The sequence below is a fragment of the Ictalurus furcatus genome, chromosome 20 (assembly GCF_023375685.1).
Source record: "Ictalurus furcatus strain D&B chromosome 20, Billie_1.0, whole genome shotgun sequence".
Classification (NCBI taxonomy): domain Eukaryota; kingdom Metazoa; phylum Chordata; class Actinopteri; order Siluriformes; family Ictaluridae; genus Ictalurus; species Ictalurus furcatus.
In genome coordinates, this window is record NC_071274.1 from 7,963,483 (window position 1) to 7,986,482 (window position 23,000).

The window sequence follows — 23,000 nt, forward strand, 5'->3', positions numbered from 1 at the left end:
CCCAAGTCGTTCTCGAGTCACTCACTTCCTGATTTGCAATCGTACAGAGAGTACAAACCTTTCGTCCAAACCAAGGAATCTGTCTCACCTCCTGCACACATGCACGAGCACATGGCTCTCCAGCTCACGGGTTTAACACCACTTTACTGCATGCTCACTCATCTTTATTTCCCTACATGTTTCAAAAGGAGCACCGCATCTTAGCTTCTTGCTTGATTCTAATGCCAGGTACGCCTTTATGAAAAAGAAAGAAAAAAAAAAAAGAAAGAAATTGACATCAGATATCAAATTGCTGGAAGAGAGGGAAGGGTGACCACGAAAAGTGTATTTACAGCTAGGCCTACTTCCACAATACTTTTCTGGATCAATTATTAGTGCGTTAAAAACCATGCAAACCGACAAGTAAACGACCGCTGCAACTACAAGAGCCGAGCGCCTGCGCTCTTCTTTGATGTTTTAGGCCGATTCAGGAGTTGGGCGCATTACCGCCACCAAGTGAGCTGGAGTGTGTGGCCTGTTGAATCAAGCGCTCGCTCGCTCGCTCGCTCGCTCTTAATTTACAGCGTTCGTTAGACGAGTCTATCAAAAGGGACTTACACAAGTGCTTCAACTGGAAACTTCAGTCGGATGTTTTGAAATGAGCTGAATCAAAAGGCCACGATTTAACACCACTGAAAAACACACAGAATGCCGAGTTTCCCTTCCCATCTGCAGAAATGAGCTTTCGTGGCCATCGTGACTGAATGATGTGCACAAACGGTGCATGCTCAATGTGGTGCCCGATCACGCTATAAAAAGAAAGAAGCACGCACCTGTAGCATACGCGTGGTGAATTGCAGAAAATAAAGGAAGGAATTGGGAAAAAATGATGGAAGTAAAAGGATACTCAAAAAAAAAACACACAAAGAAAAACCATTTTTAAACGAGAAAAAAGAGAGAGAAAAAAAACAGACAAACAAAGGTGCGAATAAATCTATATAGGTGATTGAAGGAACGAAAGTAAATGTATTAACAGTAAATAGATGATAAATGTAAAACTGTACATTTTGAAGTGAATAAATAGAATAGGATATGTTTCTTGTCATCCTAAGATTACATGGAAATTAGGTTTGCATCTCCTGTCATTATATGAGTGGTACATATCTAGAAAGAAAAGAATACTGTACATAATTGAAGAAATGAGCAATATCCCGTTGCAGGTGCGAGTAATTGACACGGCGCATAGTTTATTAGTGCAAATCATACAAATGTGAAACTGCAGTCACACGAATAATAGGGCGTTGAACCAGAATAGCAGAATTTCTACTGACAATGACGAAGAGCAATCCGCTGCTGCCATGTACAGTGTCAGGGAACGTCATCGTGCAAAGTTGCAGTAGCACATACGCAGATGAAATGTGTATATGGCACTGTCAGGGCATGGTAACGGAAACTCGTCATGATCGTAAATAAACAAAGTACTTAATGCAATAGTAATAGATTGCTGCTTGTACTAGAAGCAGTAAAAACATCCCAATAGTAGCCAAAATAATCACAAGAGAAATATCATCAAGAATTTTGCCTATTATATCGGCGATTGGAAGGCCATCGGATCTTCGCACATGCGAAACCTAGAGAAATGAACGACATAGGGGAAGAAGCGCCTAAAGTAAAGGAAAGAATGAAGAAAGACCCAAATGAAGGCAACATGAATGATGTGGAGATCATTTTGTGGTTCTAAAAGAATTTTCTGCTCAGTTGAATGAATTCGTTTCGAGTTTGTCAGACGTGTCTCTCCATCGCGTGTTTGTGTACTAATAATTTCGTGAAAGTTGCAAAAATATTTTTGGCTTGAAAAGTCGCAGTGGAGACTTTGAAGAGGGAAAAGCTTACAGCACCTGGTATTCCCAGGCGGTCTCCCATCCAAGTACTAACCAGGCCCGACCCTGCTTAGCTTCCGAGATCGGACGAGATCGGGCATTCTCAGGGTAGTATGGCCGTAAGCGAGAGACGAGCTGCACTACAGCCCATTTATACTGTAGGCTGAAGCCCAAGTCGTTCTCGAGTCACTCACTTCCTGATTTGCAATCGTACAGAGAGTACAAACCTTTCGTCCAAACCAAGGAATCTGTCTCACCTCCTGCACACATGCACGAGCACATGGCTCTCCAGCTCACGGGTTTAACACCACTTTACTGCATGCTCACTCATCTTTATTTCCCTACATGTTTCAAAAGGAGCACCGCATCTTAGCTTCTTGCTTGATTCTAATGCCAGGTACGCCTTTATGAAAAAGAAAGAAAAAAAAAAGAAAGAAATTGACATCAGATATCAAATTGCTGGAAGAGAGGGAAGGGTGACCACGAAAAGTGTATTTACAGCTAGGCCTACTTCCACAATACTTTTCTGGATCAATTATTAGTGCGTTAAAAACCATGCAAACCGACAAGTAAACGACCGCTGCAACTACAAGAGCCGAGCGCCTGCGCTCTTCTTTGATGTTTTAGGCCGATTCAGGAGTTGGGCGCATTACCGCCACCAAGTGAGCTGGAGTGTGTGGCCTGTTGAATCAAGCGCTCGCTCGCTCGCTCGCTCGCTCTTAATTTACAGCGTTCGTTAGACGAGTCTATCAAAAGGGACTTACACAAGTGCTTCAACTGGAAACTTCAGTCGGATGTTTTGAAATGAGCTGAATCAAAAGGCCACGATTTAACACCACTGAAAAACACACAGAATGCCGAGTTTCCCTTCCCATCTGCAGAAATGAGCTTTCGTGGCCATCATGACTGAATGATGTGCACAAACGGTGCATGCTCAATGTGGTGCCCGATCACGCTATAAAAAGAAAGAAGCACGCACCTGTAGCATACGCGTGGTGAATTGCAGAAAATAAAGGAAGGAATTGGGAAAAAATGATGGAAGTAAAAGGATACTCAAAAAAAAAACACACAAAGAAAAACCATTTTTAAACGAGAAAAAAGAGAGAGAAAAAAAACAGACAAACAAAGGTGCGAATAAATCTATATAGGTGATTGAAGGAACGAAAGTAAATGTATTAACAGTAAATAGATGATAAATGTAAAACTGTACATTTTGAAGTGAATAAATAGAATAGGATATGTTTCTTGTCATCCTAAGATTACATGGAAATTAGGTTTGCATCTCCTGTCATTATATGAGTGGTACATATCTAGAAAGAAAAGAATACTGTACATAATTGAAGAAATGAGCAATATCCCGTTGCAGGTGCGAGTAATTGACACGGCGCATAGTTTATTAGTGCAAATCATACAAATGTGAAACTGCAGTCACACGAATAATAGGGCGTTGAACCAGAATAGCAGAATTTCTACTGACAATGACGAAGAGCAATCCGCTGCTGCCATGTACAGTGTCAGGGAACGTCATCGTGCAAAGTTGCAGTAGCACATACGCAGATGAAATGTGTATATGGCACTGTCAGGGCATGGTAACGGAAACTCGTCATGATCGTAAATAAACAAAGTACTTAATGCAATAGTAATAGATTGCTGCTTGTACTAGAAGCAGTAAAAACATCCCAATAGTAGCCAAAATAATCACAAGAGAAATATCATCAAGAATTTTGCCTATTATATCGGCGATTGGAAGGCCATCGGATCTTCGCACATGCGAAACCTAGAGAAATGAACGACATAGGGGAAGAAGCGCCTAAAGTAAAGGAAAGAATGAAGAAAGACCCAAATGAAGGCAACATGAATGATGTGGAGATCATTTTGTGGTTCTAAAAGAATTTTCTGCTCAGTTGAATGAATTCGTTTCGAGTTTGTCAGACGTGTCTCTCCATCGCGTGTTTGTGTACTAATAATTTCGTGAAAGTTGCAAAAATATTTTTGGCTTGAAAAGTCGCAGTGGAGACTTTGAAGAGGGAAAAGCTTACAGCACCTGGTATTCCCAGGCGGTCTCCCATCCAAGTACTAACCAGGCCCGACCCTGCTTAGCTTCCGAGATCGGACGAGATCGGGCGTTCTCAGGGTGGTATGGCCGTAAGCGAGAGACGAGCTGCACTACAGCCCATTTATACTGTAGGCTGAAGCCCAAGTCGTTCTCGAGTCACTCACTTCCTGATTTGCAATCGTACAGAGAGTACAAACCTTTCGTCCAAACCAAGGAATCTGTCTCACCTCCTGCACACATGCACGAGCACATGGCTCTCCAGCTCACGGGTTTAACACCACTTTACTGCATGCTCACTCATCTTTATTTCCCTACATGTTTCAAAAGGAGCACCGCATCTTAGCTTCTTGCTTGATTCTAATGCCAGGTACGCCTTTATGAAAAAGAAAGAAAAAAAAAAAAGAAAGAAATTGACATCAGATATCAAATTGCTGGAAGAGAGGGAAGGGTGACCACGAAAAGTGTATTTACAGCTAGGCCTACTTCCACAATACTTTTCTGGATCAATTATTAGTGCGTTAAAAACCATGCAAACCGACAAGTAAACGACCGCTGCAACTACAAGAGCCGAGCGCCTGCGCTCTTCTTTGATGTTTTAGGCCGATTCAGGAGTTGGGCGCATTACCGCCACCAAGTGAGCTGGAGTGTGTGGCCTGTTGAATCAAGCGCTCGCTCGCTCGCTCGCTCGCTCTTAATTTACAGCGTTCGTTAGACGAGTCTATCAAAAGGGACTTACACAAGTGCTTCAACTGGAAACTTCAGTCGGATGTTTTGAAATGAGCTGAATCAAAAGGCCACGATTTAACACCACTGAAAAACACACAGAATGCCGAGTTTCCCTTCCCATCTGCAGAAATGAGCTTTCGTGGCCATCGTGACTGAATGATGTGCACAAACGGTGCATGCTCAATGTGGTGCCCGATCACGCTATAAAAAGAAAGAAGCACGCACCTGTAGCATACGCGTGGTGAATTGCAGAAAATAAAGGAAGGAATTGGGAAAAAATGATGGAAGTAAAAGGATACTCAAAAAAAAAACACACAAAGAAAAACCATTTTTAAACGAGAAAAAAGAGAGAGAAAAAAAACAGACAAACAAACGTGCGAATAAATCTATATAGGTGATTGAAGGAACGAAAGTAAATGTATTAACAGTAAATAGATGATAAATGTAAAACTGTACATTTTGAAGTGAATAAATAGAATAGGATATGTTTCTTGTCATCCTAAGATTACATGGAAATTAGGTTTGCATCTCCTGTCATTATATGAGTGGTACATATCTAGAAAGAAAAGAATACTGTACATAATTGAAGAAATGAGCAATATCCCGTTGCAGGTGCGAGTAACTGACACGGCGCATAGTTTATTCGTGCAAATCATACAAATGTGACACTGCAGTCACACGAATAATAGGGCGTTGAATCAGAATAGCAGAATTTCTACTGACAATGACGAAGAGCAATCCGCTGCTGCCATGTACAGTGTCAGGGAACGTCATCGTGCAAAGTTGCAGTAGCACATACGCAAATGAAATGTGTATATGGCACTGTCAGGGCATGGTAACGGAAACTCGTCATGATCGTAAATAAACAAAGTACTTAATGCAATAGTAATAGATTGCTGCTTGTACTAGAAGCAGTAAAACCATCCCAATAGTAGCCAAAATAATCACAAGAGGAATATCATCAAGAATTTTGCCTATTATATCGGCGATTGGAAGGCCATCGGATCTTCGCACATGCGAAACCTAGAGAAACGAACGACATAGGGGAAGAAGCGCCTAAAGTAAAGGAAAGAATGAAGAAAGACCCAAATGAAGGCAACATGAATGATGTGGAGATCATTTTGTGGTTCTAAAAGAATTTTCTGCTCAGTTGAATGAATTCGTTTCGAGTTTGTCAGACGTGTCTCTCCATCGCGTGTTTGTGTACTAATAATTTCGTGAACGTTGCAAAAATATTTTTGGCTTGAAAAGTCGCAGTGGAGACTTTGAAGAGGGAAAAGCTTACAGCACCTGGTATTCCCAGGCGGTCTCCCATCCAAGTACTAACCAGGCCCGACCCTGCTTAGCTTCCGAGATCGGACGAGATCGGGCGTTCTCAGGGTGGTATGGCCGTAAGCGAGAGACGAGCTGCACTACAGCCCATTTATACTGTAGGCTGAAGCCCAAGTCGTTCTCGAGTCACTCACTTCCTGATTTGCAATCGTACAGAGAGTACAAACCTTTCGTCCAAACCAAGGAATCTGTCTCACCTCCTGCACACATGCACGAGCACATGGCTCTCCAGCTCACGGGTTTAACACCACTTTACTGCATGCTCACTCATCTTTATTTCCCTACATGTTTCAAAAGGAGCACCGCATCTTAGCTTCTTGCTTGATTCTAATGCCAGGTACGCCTTTATGAAAAAGAAAGAAAAAAAAAAGAAAGAAATTGACATCAGATATCAAATTGCTGGAAGAGAGGGAAGGGTGACCACGAAAAGTGTATTTACAGCTAGGCCTACTTCCACAATACTTTTCTGGATCAATTATTAGTGCGTTAAAAACCATGCAAACCGACAAGTAAACGACCGCTGCAACTACAAGAGCCGAGCGCCTGCGCTCTTCTTTGATGTTTTAGGCCGATTCAGGAGTTGGGCGCATTACCGCCACCAAGTGAGCTGGAGTGTGTGGCCTGTTGAATCAAGCGCTCGCTCGCTCGCTCGCTCGCTCGCTCTTAATTTACAGCGTTCGTTAGACGAGTCTATCAAAAGGGACTTACACAAGTGCTTCAACTGGAAACTTCAGTCGGATGTTTTGAAATGAGCTGAATCAAAAGGCCACGATTTAACACCACTGAAAAACACACAGAATGCCGAGTTTCCCTTCCCATCTGCAGAAATGAGCTTTCGTGGCCATCGTGACTGAATGATGTGCACAAACGGTGCATGCTCAATGTGGTGCCCGATCACGCTATAAAAAGAAAGAAGCACGCACCTGTAGCATACGCGTGGTGAATTGCAGAAAATAAAGGAAGGAATTGGGAAAAAATGATGGAAGTAAAAGGATACTCAAAAAAAAAAACACACAAAGAAAAACCATTTTTAAACGAGAAAAAAGAGAGAGAAAAAAAACAGACAAACAAACGTGCGAATAAATCTATATAGGTGATTGAAGGAACGAAAGTAAATGTATTAACAGTAAATAGATGATAAATGTAAAACTGTACATTTTGAAGTGAATAAATAGAATAGGATATGTTTCTTGTCATCCTAAGATTACATGGAAATTAGGTTTGCATCTCCTGTCATTATATGAGTGGTACATATCTAGAAAGAAAAGAATACTGTACATAATTGAAGAAATGAGCAATATCCCGTTGCAGGTGCGAGTAATTGACACGGCGCATAGTTTATTAGTGCAAATCATACAAATGTGAAACTGCAGTCACACGAATAATAGGGCGTTGAACCAGAATAGCAGAATTTCTACTGACAATGACGAAGAGCAATCCGCTGCTGCCATGTACAGTGTCAGGGAACGTCATCGTGCAAAGTTGCAGTAGCACATACGCAGATGAAATGTGTATATGGCACTGTCAGGGCATGGTAACGGAAACTCGTCATGATCGTAAATAAACAAAGTACTTAATGCAATAGTAATAGATTGCTGCTTGTACTAGAAGCAGTAAAACCATCCCAATAGTAGCCAAAATAATCACAAGAGAAATATCATCAAGAATTTTGCCTATTATATCGGCGATTGGAAGGCCATCGGATCTTCGCACATGCGAAACCTAGAGAAACGAACGACATAGGGGAAGAAGCGCCTAAAGTAAAGGAAAGAATGAAGAAAGACCCAAATGAAGGCAACATGAATGATGTGGAGATCATTTTGTGGTTCTAAAAGAATTTTCTGCTCAGTTGAATGAATTCGTTTCGAGTTTGTCAGACGTGTCTCTCCATCGCGTGTTTGTGTACTAATAATTTCGTGAAAGTTGCAAAAATATTTTTGGCTTGAAAAGTCGCAGTAGAGACTTTGAAGAGGGAAAAGCTTACAGCACCTGGTATTCCCAGGCGGTCTCCCATCCAAGTACTAACCAGGCCCGACCCTGCTTAGCTTCCGAGATCGGACGAGATCGGGCGTTCTCAGGGTGGTATGGCCGTAAGCGAGAGACGAGCTGCACTACAGCCCATTTATACTGTAGGCTGAAGCCCAAGTCGTTCTCGAGTCACTCACTTCCTGATTTGCAATCGTACAGAGAGTACAAACCTTTCGTCCAAACCAAGGAATCTGTCTCACCTCCTGCACACATGCACGAGCACATGGCTCTCCAGCTCACGGGTTTAACACCACTTTACTGCATGCTCACTCATCTTTATTTCCCTACATGTTTCAAAAGGAGCACCGCATCTTAGCTTCTTGCTTGATTCTAATGCCAGGTACGCCTTTATGAAAAAGAAAGAAAAAAAAAAGAAAGAAATTGACATCAGATATCAAATTGCTGGAAGAGAGGGAAGGGTGACCACGAAAAGTGTATTTACAGCTAGGCCTACTTCCACAATACTTTTCTGGATCAATTATTAGTGCGTTAAAAACCATGCAAACCGACAAGTAAACGACCGCTGCAACTACAAGAGCCGAGCGCCTGCGCTCTTCTTTGATGTTTTAGGCCGATTCAGGAGTTGGGCGCATTACCGCCACCAAGTGAGCTGGAGTGTGTGGCCTGTTGAATCAAGCGCTCGCTCGCTCGCTCGCTCGCTCGCTCTTAATTTACAGCGTTCGTTAGACGAGTCTATCAAAAGGGACTTACACAAGTGCTTCAACTGGAAACTTCAGTCGGATGTTTTGAAATGAGCTGAATCAAAAGGCCACGATTTAACACCACTGAAAAACACACAGAATGCCGAGTTTCCCTTCCCATCTGCAGAAATGAGCTTTCGTGGCCATCGTGACTGAATGATGTGCACAAACGGTGCATGCTCAATGTGGTGCCCGATCACGCTATAAAAAGAAAGAAGCACGCACCTGTAGCATACGCGTGGTGAATTGCAGAAAATAAAGGAAGGAATTGGGAAAAAATGATGGAAGTAAAAGGATACTCAAAAAAAAACACACAAAGAAAAACCATTTTTAAACGAGAAAAAAGAGAGAGAAAAAAAACAGACAAACAAAGGTGCGAATAAATCTATATAGGTGATTGAAGGAACGAAAGTAAATGTATTAACAGTAAATAGATGATAAATGTAAAACTGTACATTTTGAAGTGAATAAATAGAATAGGATATGTTTCTTGTCATCCTAAGATTACATGGAAATTAGGTTTGCATCTCCTGTCATTATATGAGTGGTACATATCTAGAAAGAAAAGAATACTGTACATAATTGAAGAAATGAGCAATATCCCGTTGCAGGTGCGAGTAACTGACACGGCGCATAGTTTATTCGTGCAAATCATACAAATGTGACACTGCAGTCACACGAATAATAGGGCGTTGAACCAGAATAGCAGAATTTCTACTGACAATGACGAAGAGCAATCCGCTGCTGCCATGTACAGTGTCAGGGAACGTCATCGTGCAAAGTTGCAGTAGCACATACGCAGATGAAATGTGTATATGGCACTGTCAGGGCATGGTAACGGAAACTCGTCATGATCGTAAATAAACAAAGTACTTAATGCAATAGTAATAGATTGCTGCTTGTACTAGAAGCAGTAAAACCATCCCAATAGTAGCCAAAATAATCACAAGAGAAATATCATCAAGAATTTTGCCTATTATATCGGCGATTGGAAGGCCATCGGATCTTCGCACATGCGAAACCTAGAGAAACGAACGACATAGGGGAAGAAGCGCCTAAAGTAAAGGAAAGAATGAAGAAAGACCCAAATGAAGGCAACATGAATGATGTGGAGATCATTTTGTGGTTCTAAAAGAATTTTCTGCTCAGTTGAATGAATTCGTTTCGAGTTTGTCAGACGTGTCTCTCCATCGCGTGTTTGTGTACTAATAATTTCGTGAAAGTTGCAAAAATATTTTTGGCTTGAAAAGTCGCAGTGGAGACTTTGAAGAGGGAAAAGCTTACAGCACCTGGTATTCCCAGGCGGTCTCCCATCCAAGTACTAACCAGGCCCGACCCTGCTTAGCTTCCGAGATCGGACGAGATCGGGCGTTCTCAGGGTGGTATGGCCGTAAGCGAGAGACGAGCTGCACTACAGCCCATTTATACTGTAGGCTGAAGCCCAAGTCGTTCTCGAGTCACTCACTTCCTGATTTGCAATCGTACAGAGAGTACAAACCTTTCGTCCAAACCAAGGAATCTGTCTCACCTCCTGCACACATGCACGAGCACATGGCTCTCCAGCTCACGGGTTTAACACCACTTTACTGCATGCTCACTCATCTTTATTTCCCTACATGTTTCAAAAGGAGCACCGCATCTTAGCTTCTTGCTTGATTCTAATGCCAGGTACGCCTTTATGAAAAAGAAAGAAAAAAAAAAGAAAGAAATTGACATCAGATATCAAATTGCTGGAAGAGAGGGAAGGGTGACCACGAAAAGTGTATTTACAGCTAGGCCTACTTCCACAATACTTTTCTGGATCAATTATTAGTGCGTTAAAAACCATGCAAACCGACAAGTAAACGACCGCTGCAACTACAAGAGCCGAGCGCCTGCGCTCTTCTTTGATGTTTTAGGCCGATTCAGGAGTTGGGCGCATTACCGCCACCAAGTGAGCTGGAGTGTGTGGCCTGTTGAATCAAGCGCTCGCTCGCTCGCTCGCTCGCTCTTAATTTACAGCGTTCGTTAGACGAGTCTATCAAAAGGGACTTACACAAGTGCTTCAACTGGAAACTTCAGTCGGATGTTTTGAAATGAGCTGAATCAAAAGGCCACGATTTAACACCACTGAAAAACACACAGAATGCCGAGTTTCCCTTCCCATCTGCAGAAATGAGCTTTCGTGGCCATCGTGACTGAATGATGTGCACAAACGGTGCATGCTCAATGTGGTGCCCGATCACGCTATAAAAAGAAAGAAGCACGCACCTGTAGCATACGCGTGGTGAATTGCAGAAAATAAAGGAAGGAATTGGGAAAAAATGATGGAAGTAAAAGGATACTCAAAAAAAAAACACACAAAGAAAAACCATTTTTAAACGAGAAAAAAGAGAGAGAAAAAAAACAGACAAACAAACGTGCGAATAAATCTATATAGGTGATTGAAGGAACGAAAGTAAATGTATTAACAGTAAATAGATGATAAATGTAAAACTGTACATTTTGAAGTGAATAAATAGAATAGGATATGTTTCTTGTCATCCTAAGATTACATGGAAATTAGGTTTGCATCTCCTGTCATTATATGAGTGGTACATATCTAGAAAGAAAAGAATACTGTACATAATTGAAGAAATGAGCAATATCCCGTTGCAGGTGCGAGTAATTGACACGGCGCATAGTTTATTAGTGCAAATCATACAAATGTGAAACTGCAGTCACACGAATAATAGGGCGTTGAACCAGAATAGCAGAATTTCTACTGACAATGACGAAGAGCAATCCGCTGCTGCCATGTACAGTGTCAGGGAACGTCATCGTGCAAAGTTGCAGTAGCACATACGCAGATGAAATGTGTATATGGCACTGTCAGGGCATGGTAACGGAAACTCGTCATGATCGTAAATAAACAAAGTACTTAATGCAATAGTAATAGATTGCTGCTTGTACTAGAAGCAGTAAAACCATCCCAATAGTAGCCAAAATAATCACAAGAGAAATATCATCAAGAATTTTGCCTATTATATCGGCGATTGGAAGGCCATCGGATCTTCGCACATGCGAAACCTAGAGAAACGAACGACATAGGGGAAGAAGCGCCTAAAGTAAAGGAAAGAATGAAGAAAGACCCAAATGAAGGCAACATGAATGATGTGGAGATCATTTTGTGGTTCTAAAAGAATTTTCTTCTCAGTTGAATGAATTCGTTTCGAGTTTGTCAGACGTGTCTCTCCATCGCGTGTTTGTGTACTAATAATTTCGTGAAAGTTGCAAAAATATTTTTGGCTTGAAAAGTCGCAGTGGAGACTTTGAAGAGGGAAAAGCTTACAGCACCTGGTATTCCCAGGCGGTCTCCCATCCAAGTACTAACCAGGCCCGACCCTGCTTAGCTTCCGAGATCGGACGAGATCGGGCGTTCTCAGGGTGGTATGGCCGTAAGCGAGAGACGAGCTGCACTACAGCCCATTTATACTGTAGGCTGAAGCCCAAGTCGTTCTCGAGTCACTCACTTCCTGATTTGCAATCGTACAGAGAGTACAAACCTTTCGTCCAAACCAAGGAATCTGTCTCACCTCCTGCACACATGCACGAGCACATGGCTCTCCAGCTCACGGGTTTAACACCACTTTACTGCATGCTCACTCATCTTTATTTCCCTACATGTTTCAAAAGGAGCACCGCATCTTAGCTTCTTGCTTGATTCTAATGCCAGGTACGCCTTTATGAAAAAGAAAGAAAAAAAAAGAAAGAAATTGACATCAGATATCAAATTGCTGGAAGAGAAGGAAGGGTGACCACGAAAAGTGTATTTACAGCTAGGCCTACTTCCACAATACTTTTCTGGATCAATTATTAGTGCGTTAAAAACCATGCAAACCGACAAGTAAACGACCGCTGCAACTACAAGAGCCGAGCGCCTGCGCTCTTCTTTGATGTTTTAGGCCGATTCAGGAGTTGGGCGCATTACCGCCACCAAGTGAGCTGGAGTGTGTGGCCTGTTGAATCAAGCGCTCGCTCGCTCTTAATTTACAGCGTTCGTTAGACGAGTCTATCAAAAGGGACTTACACAAGTGCTTCAACTGGAAACTTCAGTCGGATGTTTTGAAATGAGCTGAATCAAAAGGCCACGATTTAACACCACTGAAAAACACACAGAATGCCGAGTTTCCCTTCCCATCTGCAGAAATGAGCTTTCGTGGCCATCGTGACTGAATGATGTGCACAAACGGTGCATGCTCAATGTGGTGCCCGATCACGCTATAAAAAGAAAGAAGCACGCACCTGTAGCATACGCGTGGTGAATTGCAGAAAATAAAGGAAGGAATTGGGAAAAAATGATGGAAGTAAAAGGATACTCAAAAAAAAAAACCACACAAAGAAAAACCATTTTTAAACGAGAAAAAAGAGAGAGAAAAAAACAGACAAACAAACGTGCGAATAAATCTATATAGGTGATTGAAGGAACGAAAGTAAATGTATTAACAGTAAATAGATGATAAATGTAAAACTGTACATTTTGAAGTGAATAAATAGAATAGGATATGTTTCTTGTCATCCTAAGATTACATGGAAATTAGGTTTGCATCTCCTGTCATTATATGAGTGGTACATATCTAGAAAGAAAAGAATACTGTACATAATTGAAGAAATGAGCAATATCCCGTTGCAGGTGCGAGTAATTGACACGGCGCATAGTTTATTAGTGCAAATCATACAAATGTGACACTGCAGTCACACGAATAATAGGGCGTTGAACCAGAATAGCAGAATTTCTACTGACAATGACGAAGAGCAATCCGCTGCTGCCATGTACAGTGTCAGGGAACGTCATCGTGCAAAGTTGCAGTAGCACATACGCAGATGAAATGTGTATATGGCACTGTCAGGGCATGGTAACGGAAACTCGTCATGATCGTAAATAAACAAAGTACTTAATGCAATAGTAATAGATTGCTGCTTGTACTAGAAGCAGTAAAAACATCCCAATAGTAGCCAAAATAATCACAAGAGAAATATCATCAAGAATTTTGCCTATTATATCGGCGATTGGAAGGCCATCGGATCTTCGCACATGCGAAACCTAGAGAAACGAACGACATAGGGGAAGAAGCGCCTAAAGTAAAGGAAAGAATGAAGAAAGACCCAAATGAAGGCAACATGAATGATGTGGAGATCATTTTGTGGTTCTAAAAGAATTTTCTGCTCAGTTGAATGAATTCGTTTCGAGTTTGTCAGACGTGTCTCTCCATCGCGTGTTTGTGTACTAATAATTTCGTGAAAGTTGCAAAAATATTTTTGGCTTGAAAAGTCGCAGTGGAGACTTTGAAGAGGGAAAAGCTTACAGCACCTGGTATTCCCAGGCGATCTCCCATCCAAGTACTAACCAGGCCCGACCCTGCTTAGCTTCCGAGATCGGACGAGATCGGGCGTTCTCAGGGTGGTATGGCCGTAAGCGAGAGACGAGCTGCACTACAGCCCATTTATACTGTAGGCTGAAGCCCAAGTCGTTCTCGAGTCACTCACTTCCTGATTTGCAATCGTACAGAGAGTACAAACCTTTCGTCCAAACCAAGGAATCTGTCTCACCTCCTGCACACATGCAATTATAGATTGCTGCTTGTACTAGAAGCAGTAAAAACATCTACTAGCCCATCAAACTGAGGACGATAAGGAGCAGTACAAGTCTTGTTTATTTGCAACAATCTACACAACTTCTTAAACAGTCTAGACTCAAAGTTTCTCCCTTGATCAGAATGGAAACTTAGAGGTACTCCATACCAGCACATCCACTCTTCCACGAACACTCTAGCAATGGTCTGAGCCTTTTGATTAGGAAGGGGAAATGGGAAATGCTCAGTCCATTTTGAAAAATAATCAGCAATAACTAAAATATACCTATTTTTAGTAAGAGTCTCTGGTAATGGGCTCAGTATATCTCTAGCCACATGCTCATACAGTATCTCACAAAAGTGAGTACACCCCTCACATTTCTGTAAATATTTGATTATATCTTTTCATGTGACAACACTGAAGAAATGATACTTTGCGACAATGTAAAGTAGTGAGTGTACAGCCTGTATAACAGTGTAAATTTGCTGTCCCCTCAAAATAACTCAACACACAGCCATTAATGTTTAAACCGCTGGCAACAAAAGTGAGTACACCCCTTAGTGAAAATGTCCAAATTGGGCCCAAAGTGTCAATATTTTGTGTGGCCACCATTATTTTCCAGCACTGCCTTTACCCTCTTGGGCATGGAGTTCACCAGAGCTTCACAGGTTGCCACTGGAGTCCTCTTCCATTCCTCCATGATGACATCACGGAGCTCGTGGATGTCAGAGACCTTGTGCTCCTCCACCTTCCATTTGAGGATGCCCCACAGATGTTCAATAGGGTTTAGGTCTGGAGACATGAGAGGAACACGACGAGGGGGAAATTTAACAGCATGTGCAGGGCCTGTATCTATCTTATGCAAAGAAAGAGGAGTTCTCCCTAAATCAGTATCCCCTTTACTGAATACAAATGTATCACGATGTAATAATTCCTCAATCACCCGCATCTGGCTAGAATCAAACCCCCGATCCTTCAACCCAAAATGTGACACTAAATAGTCAACAGTCAAAAGAGGGGAGGAAATTGGCTCATTCACTTACATGGTCAATGTACTATCCCCTACCTCTACATCAGGAAAAATAGTACCAATCTTCATATTTTGCTTTAAAACGCAATTATCTTCTGACACATTAATAACTCACACTGGCACTATCCCTTCCTCTACCTTACATACCACACGAGCTACCAAAACATCACACATTGGAAGCATGATGGAAAAAGTCTCCAACATACCCTCATAATGTTGTGGAAGGAATCCTTCCACTTTACCAGGTACAACAGCTGCAGTACGAGGGGGAATCATAATATCCGTGTGCACCCTAACTACCTTAGGTTATACACTACCATCTTCACTAAACAGGGGGGGCTTCTTACCCATTAACCAGCAACAGTTTTCACCCAGATCAATAACTGCCCCAAATTAATTTTCTGAAAATTTCAAAAAGTTATTGAATTTTGATTATTTTATACATACATACATACATACATACATACATACACACATTATATATATAGCGGTATAGAAGATGGATGGATGGATTATATATACACATACATACATACATACATACATACATACATAACCTTCAGCTTGCGCCTCTTGAGGTACAGTCCATCGTGGATTTTGAGGTGTGTTTAGGATCAGTATCTTCTTGTAGCAGCCATCCTCTTTTCATCTTCAGCTTTTTTCTTCTTTTTTTTTTTATACAGATGGTGTTATGTTTGCTTCCAGAATTTACTGGTATTTAATTGAATCCATTCTTCCTTCTAACAGTGAAATGTTCCTCGTGTCATTGACTGCAACACAAGCCCAAAGCATGATCATTCCACCCCTGTGCTTAACTGTTGGAGAGGTGTTCTATTCATGAAATTTTGCAGCCTTTTTTCTCCAAACATACCTTTGCTCACTGTGGCCAAATAGTTTTATTTTAACTTCATCAAAATGTGTCAGGCTTGTTTAGTTGTCCATTTGCAAACTTCTGATGCTTAATTTTGTGATGAGGATGCAGGAAAGGCTTTCTTCTGATGACTTTTTCATGAAGTTCCTATTTTTTTTTGCAGGTGTTGCTATACAGTAGAACAGTGCACCACCACTCCAGAGTCTGCTAAAATCATCCTGAAGGTCTTTTGCACTCAATCAGGGGTTTTGATTTGCCTTTCCTATAGCAGTTCTCTCAGAAGATTTTCTTGGTCTTCCATAACTCAACTTGACCTCCACTGTTCCTGTTAACTGCCATTTCTTAATTACATTACAAACTGAGGAAATGTCTACCTGAAAACACTTTGCTGCCTTCTTATAGCATTCTCCTGCTTTGTGGGCATCAATTATTTTAATTTTCAGAGTACTAGGCAGCTGCTTAGAGGAGCACACAGCTGCTGAAGGTTTAAGGAGTCACCTGACCTTTACTGTGACTGATGACTGTGAATAAGCCATAGCTCTTACGAGCTAATTAAAATCTGTGACCTTGGTGAAAGTTATGTGAGAGCTCAAATCTCTTGGAGTGCCCAAACTTTTGCATGGTGCTCCTTTCCTTTTTAACTCTAAAATTGTTCAAAAAATAAATATTGAAAATAATATTTAATATTTAACTGTATGCCGTTTGGAGATCAAGTCATCTTCTGCTCACTTAACTAATCACAGTAACAGAAATTTTGACCGGGGGTACCCAAACTTTTACATGCCACTGTATATATAATTTTACTACAGCACTTTTATCTAAGACTTTTGTTTGCACTTGTAGTGAGTCATACTTGTAGTGTAGTTGCATGCCACTGTACTGACTCTATATTGTATCCTAACTCAGTTGCCAGGCAATGCACTTTTTAGACGGTCCCTTACTGACTCTATTACTATAACGCGCGGATGACCTGCGTTTCCGAAAGATTCGCTTCCGCGGTCAATTTTCCGGGGAAAATAAAAAAATAGATACAATTGTACTTTGTTCTCTGTCCACTCCAGAGTAAGAAAATACAAATTTTGTTATTTTTGTGTGTTTATTTATTGAGAAATAGAAGAGCGAATCTCGAATGTGCAGAAAATGTCCAATATAAAACAAACTTTACCGCGGTGTTTTTTTCCGGTTAACTTCGCTGTGTAATAATTATTTTTTCTTTTATTGTTTCAACGTTGTACTCACAAAACGTATAGGCTAAACCCCCTTTCTTTTTGTTCTTTCTTTCTTTCCTTCCTTTGCTGTATTCTCTAGAAGCTCCTACTTCCGCAAGACCTGTTCCCATAGTAACACTTCACAAACTCAAGCATGGTGCTCAGTAAGTGCTTTTCTTTCTTACTAATGATCTACGCAAAACTAAAGCAACTAAGGTTATCATATATTTCTACATAAATATATGCTGATATGCAATAATACTTACTGTTTAGTTACTGTTTGTGGGTTCACAAAAAGTTTGTACATTACCTGAAGTCCAATTTGCAGTTTGCTAGCTGGCCAGATAGTGAGGTAGAAGAGAGGATGCTAACTATTTCACTTCGAGACTACTGGTTTGCATTCGAAAATAGGGCAAAAAGAAACGTGGAAAAAAAACAAACAAAAACCCCTGTTCACTTCTTCCACCACCGCCATCTGCAAATTTAACAAAGGAAAAAAAAGGCAACACAAGTTACATGTACATTACGATTAGAATTAGAACAATCAGAATTAGATGAACAATTAAATAAAGAAATAATCTTTACTATATAGGCATTTAATATCATTAAGTTTTTTCTAAATCTTCCTAAAAATATAAATTAACATGAAAAGCAAACATGCATTGGATATTAAGACTTGTTTTGTGTATTTTGTCATAAATCTATTTTGTCATAAATCAATGAAAAATAAAATACACTTAATCCTCTGCAGTTTGGTTCAAGATTAATTTATTCATTTTTAAAGATGTTTATATTAGGGCTGCAACTAATGATTATATTCATAATCGATTAGTTGGCTGATTATTATTATTGTTTTTCCGATTAATCGGGGGGGGGGGGGTACTTTCAGTACCTTTTTTTTGTTTATTTAAAATAATATAGTGTTACAAATATAAACTTCAGACTAAAACTTCACACAACTGTTTGTCCAGTTATATAAGACTGAAACGAACCCAACACACACCAGAATATATATTATTAATTCAGGACTGTAGTTTAATTCTGTGCTTTTTGTGCATCCATAAAATATAATGCATAAATACTATTTTATATTTATTTATTTATTTAATATTTATTTATTTATTTTTAAAATTATTATTATTTTTATGGATGGACAGAAAACACTGAATTAAACTACAGTCCTAAATTAATAATACAAACTCACTTTCACTGCACCTTGTGGTTTCTGTTACTCACTGCTAGGGCTGCACGATTATGGCCAAAATGATAATCCCGATTATTTTGATCAATATTGAGATCTCGATTATTTATCACGATTATTAATTGATTTTAGTGACAACATTTTTTTATTGCACTTTCACATTTATTAAGTTTTCTCATGCTTATAAAATGCAGTATAACACACAAGTAGGCATGAGAAAATTTGAGCTGGTCAATTATGACAGAATTTAGGAACATAGTGTGAGCCATGACAAATTAATTTACCTTCTAATAAACTAAATTTAATATTTTCAGTTAATTTTAGAGACTGTATGCAAAAACAACAACCGTTAACCTGTTCCACCTTGTAAACAAATACAATAAACATCAATGTTCAGTGTTTGAAGTGTGCTCCTCTTAAATATATTTAAAGCTACACTATTAGACATTTTCCGCTGTCATGGTTCTGGGCTGGAGTCAGTTCTCAAACCACTCTGTGTATATTTTGTATATATCTGAATAATCTCATATAGGATGTGATTGGGTGAGTTCATTTACCCATCAGATGGGAAGCGCTTTATTTTAATGGTGTTCATTACTAATGCTCTGATCAGGATTTTTATAGCCGATACCGATCCAGATACCAATGTTTTTTTTGTTTAAACTTTAATCAGGAGGTCTATCATAAACAGTTAAATGTAAGCTCTCTGCTCATGGTCACTGTTAATTGAGTTAAAATAATAGCAATGAGATACTGTTGGTTAATTGATAAGTAAACAAGCATAAAATATTTATTTTTAAATATCTTAAAAACAGTTAAGAGTCCTAATTAAAAGTAGACTAACACAAAATGATCCATATTAGGAAAAAGGCTAATAGCTTTCTAAGGAAATAGCAAACTTCTCTTAATGTCAAATTGATATTAAATGCAACCCATAGTAATTAAACATTATTTAATTTCTCATTTTATTTATTTTTTATGAAGTTATTATAATATCTTTTTTTATATTAAATTATTTATATATAACTAAGCACATTTTCTGTCTTTACATTTTAGTAGGTTTATTTTTGTTTGTTTATCAGTTTTAGATTGGTTCCCCCAGTACAGTGTCCATGTCTGCTGATAATATTGTGTTTTGGAGGGGATTAAATCAAAACATGGAAACTGGATTTGACTTTTCTAGTGATATCTGGCAACCGTGAGCTTAAATGAAGTGAATTAGAGTTAGTGAATGGAGAGCTGCAGTGTACTGTATGTTTACAGACTGAACAGTTGCTAACACTAATGTTAACATTAGTAACACTAATGTCCTTTAAAATGTTAGTTATAGTGTTGAATAGGTACTTGCCATTGAAGCTTAAGTAGACGAGGACAATAAAAATGCACTGTCTATACACCTGTCATTATAAGAGGTGGTAGAAAGAAACGGTTAAGGGAGATGAATTTCAAAGAATCCAACGTAACTGATGGAGTGCTCTGATGTAGATCAGAGATGATTGAAAGGACAGGGGCACTTCAGGGGCCAATCAAATTTCAGCTGGGGCCAGCCAGCCCTCTGCTTCCACCCCTCAATCTGCCAGTGCTTGATGGAAATGTCAGTTCTCTAAATTGAGCTAAAAAGAATCATTAGAGAACGTTCTGTATAGGTTCTGTTTAGGTTGTCACAGAAAACCTACCTGCAACATTCTAGGGAGGTTAGTTCTCTTTCATCATCATGTTCAAGATCCACCTATGGGAAGAGCATTTGTACCTGACCTCTGCAGAAGCATCCAATTGCACCAAGTCTGGCTATGACAGACAGGACCGTGTGTCCAATGCCCAGTAAGGGCACACCCCTTACCTGAGTGCATAAATGACCTGTGTGCTCCTCTTCCTCAGTTGACATTCATTTCTTGCGACCTCTAACCTGTTTTGTGCACACAGCTTTCTGGTTCGCTGACTTGCACTTTTGTCTGCAGGAGGACATACCCTCAGATCAGCCTCCACCAGACGTGTTTGTTTCACTAGCCAGATTAGCTGTGTCACTTGCTGCAAGCCACCCACGCTCGCACTGCTTGTTAGGCTGCCCGACTCCTCTTAAGCCATTTTTTCCCCATCCTATGGCTGCCCGCCTTACAGACCTGACTGAGCTCTGTTTCACCGCCATGGCACACATACGGCCTCCCTGAGCTGTGCCGACCAAAGCGACCCTTCTCTCCTCAAGGGTGTATTACCAGGTGAACCCTCCTTCGTTAACGAAGGCCATCCTGTCTTCTTTACTGCCCCACGTTAATGCTTGCATGGCCTTACCGCAGTCCGTCCTGTTAGAATTTTGTGAGCGAGTGGCAGCTCACCTCAATATCGAATGGCTGGCCCTGTAAAGTGCCACCGACCAAGAGAGGGATGTTTTTGATGGGAAACTCCTGGGACCCCCTCCCAGCCCATGAAAAAAGCTCTTCCTGGTCCTCCCCGCATGTGGCAAGCACATGAAATACTGCTGGGGAGACCCGCTCTACCTAACGGTCTTGCGGGCCTCGAGTTTAAGGATATGGCGGCTCTTGGCATGGTTGACCCCCCCGCCATTGAGCCCTCCATTGCCAGACACCTTAACCCCTCCCAAGGCGGCCTGCTCGCCCCCCCAAGGCCTCACTCCCCAGCAAAATGGACCGTTTTTCCACGTCCATCCACCAGGCCTCTTATAAGGCCTTGGTCTTGGCTGTCAGGGCCCTCAATGTCTCGTCGCTTCTATCAGCTTATCAGGCTGAGCTCCTAGTTGACATGGGGTAGCAACTGGAGAATGGGTGTCCTTCACCCTTGCTCTGGAAGGAGATACTCACCATTAATGACCCCGTCCTTCACAATGCACACCAAGCCATCCAGGCGAGCGGGTGTTCCACGGCCCTCTTGGTGGTTGGTGAGCATGCACTCTGGCTTAACCTATCAGGTCTCCCCGGTAGAGAGAAGCAGTGCATTGCAGGAACACCGATGGAGCCTGGCCAGGCCCTTTTCGGTCCTGCTGTTGCTTTGATGCAACAATGCTTTGATGACAAAAAGAAGGAGTATAAGGCTCTCAAGCTGTGTTGGCTGAGGAAATCTGTGCCGTACCAGGCACCCCTGTGCAGCCACCTAATCCCCCTGCAGGACACCATTTCCAGAATGTCGGCAGACCGAAACCTCAAAACAAGCCACCAGCTCAGCAAGGTAATCCCCCTTCTGCTAAGCCTGGGGGGAGAATGTCCTTTGCCGCAGCCATGGCCAAGAAACTCCCTAATCCCATTCCCTCTGAACCCAAAAGGAAGCGGCCACCCTGGTGGCCACCAGGAGGCTTTGAGTCCATGGCTAGCCCTCTGGACTTCAGTTTGCCCTCCTATCCCACCCATCCAAGAGAAGGAGACTTTCTGTTGGTGGGGTCAGCCTCCCCCCCACCAGTGGGTGCCTAACCAGTGTTCTTAGTAGCCTCACCGCTCCCAGTGTTGCCCAGTGTGTTTTCCCCCTCCCAGTTAACAGTGGAGGGCATCCCTACAACAGCACGGCATTCAGGGAGATTTGCAAAAGCAGTGTCACCACACGACTTCCCACACACAGCTTCCACACATTTAATAAAGGCTTCAGCCCCAGCGTTCTCCAAAACATAAAAAATATACAAAATCAAACGAATAGATTAATTAGTTTCCAGGAGACGTCATCCCCCAGCAGCCTGTCATGTTGTCCTGAAGCTGTCTGCTAGATGGTCCCATTGTATCACAAATGGGCGAACCGGGTGCATGCACAGTTCTGAGCAATTCTCAGGTGGCAACACTCACGAGTCACATAACAGCTTGGCAGTGTGTGTTGGCCCACGAGTGGGTGATTTGAACTGTAAACAAGGGGTACAGATTTCAGTTTGTGAAGAAACCCTCATGTTTCAGCGAAGTTATCTCTTATATAGAAGAGAGCTCCGTTCACAGTCTGTAACATGAAATCTCCTCCCTCCTCAAGAAGGGGGCAATTCGAGTAGTTCCCCTGCACATATGTACAGTGTTACTTTTGTCATCATAATGGCTTCTTGCCCACGTTGCAAAACACCGTGCCCACGTTGAAAAACATTCAGGTGTTTGCTCGTAAACTGTACATTCAGGTGTCTGCTCTTAAGCTGAAGATGAAAAGGAATTTCTCCTTTCAGTATGTCAGTGACCCAAAGCATACATCCAAATCAACAAAGGAATGTTTTAACTGGCCTAGCCAGAGCCCAGACTTGAATCCAAATGAAGATCTGTGGGGTGACCTGAAGTGGGCTGTGCACATTAAATGACCTTACAATTTGACAGCTCTAGAATGTTTTTTCAATAAAGAGAGGGGACATATAGCCAAGCCAAGAGGTGCCATGCTGATAGACTACTACCAAAGAAGACTGAGTGGTGTAATAAAATCAAAAGGT

General features: G+C 41.3%; 1 protein-coding gene and 7 non-coding genes across 13 annotated transcripts in view; 1 reads left to right on the forward strand and 7 right to left on the reverse strand.

Moving 5' to 3' along the window:
- Nucleotides 1-1,865: 1,865 nt before the first annotated feature.
- LOC128624578 (5S ribosomal RNA) lies at nt 1,866-1,984 on the reverse strand. The gene has a single exon (XR_008388787.1). It is a non-coding gene; the product is annotated as a 5S ribosomal RNA (ribosomal RNA).
- Nucleotides 1,985-3,891: 1,907 nt separating this feature from the next.
- LOC128624627 (5S ribosomal RNA) lies at nt 3,892-4,010 on the reverse strand. The gene has a single exon (XR_008388831.1). It is a non-coding gene; the product is annotated as a 5S ribosomal RNA (ribosomal RNA).
- A 1,909-nt stretch (nt 4,011-5,919) lies between these two features.
- Nucleotides 5,920-6,038, reverse strand: LOC128624628 (5S ribosomal RNA). The gene has a single exon (XR_008388832.1). It is a non-coding gene; the product is annotated as a 5S ribosomal RNA (ribosomal RNA).
- A 1,912-nt stretch (nt 6,039-7,950) lies between these two features.
- On the reverse strand, nt 7,951-8,069 carry LOC128624629 (5S ribosomal RNA). Its single transcript, XR_008388833.1, has one exon. It is a non-coding gene; the product is annotated as a 5S ribosomal RNA (ribosomal RNA).
- A 1,910-nt stretch (nt 8,070-9,979) lies between these two features.
- On the reverse strand, nt 9,980-10,098 carry LOC128624631 (5S ribosomal RNA). The gene has a single exon (XR_008388834.1). It is a non-coding gene; the product is annotated as a 5S ribosomal RNA (ribosomal RNA).
- Nucleotides 10,099-12,005: 1,907 nt separating this feature from the next.
- On the reverse strand, nt 12,006-12,124 carry LOC128624632 (5S ribosomal RNA). Its single transcript, XR_008388835.1, has one exon. It is a non-coding gene; the product is annotated as a 5S ribosomal RNA (ribosomal RNA).
- A 1,895-nt stretch (nt 12,125-14,019) lies between these two features.
- LOC128624639 (5S ribosomal RNA) lies at nt 14,020-14,138 on the reverse strand. Its single transcript, XR_008388842.1, has one exon. It is a non-coding gene; the product is annotated as a 5S ribosomal RNA (ribosomal RNA).
- Nucleotides 14,139-17,097: 2,959 nt separating this feature from the next.
- Nucleotides 17,098-23,000, forward strand: part of LOC128624023 (dynein axonemal assembly factor 11-like) — a 34,164-nt gene continuing 28,261 nt past the window's right edge. For 2 of the 6 annotated variants that reach the window (XM_053651288.1, XM_053651289.1), the window contains exons 1-2: nt 17,098-17,257; nt 17,504-17,567. In XM_053651288.1, coding sequence (XP_053507263.1) covers nt 17,558-17,567 — 10 coding nt within the window. In that variant the 5' untranslated portion in view covers nt 17,098-17,257; nt 17,504-17,557. The remainder of the gene's footprint in view (nt 17,258-17,503; nt 17,568-23,000) is intronic. The other 4 variants (XM_053651291.1, XM_053651292.1, XM_053651290.1 and 1 more) reach the window with 3 other exon arrangements.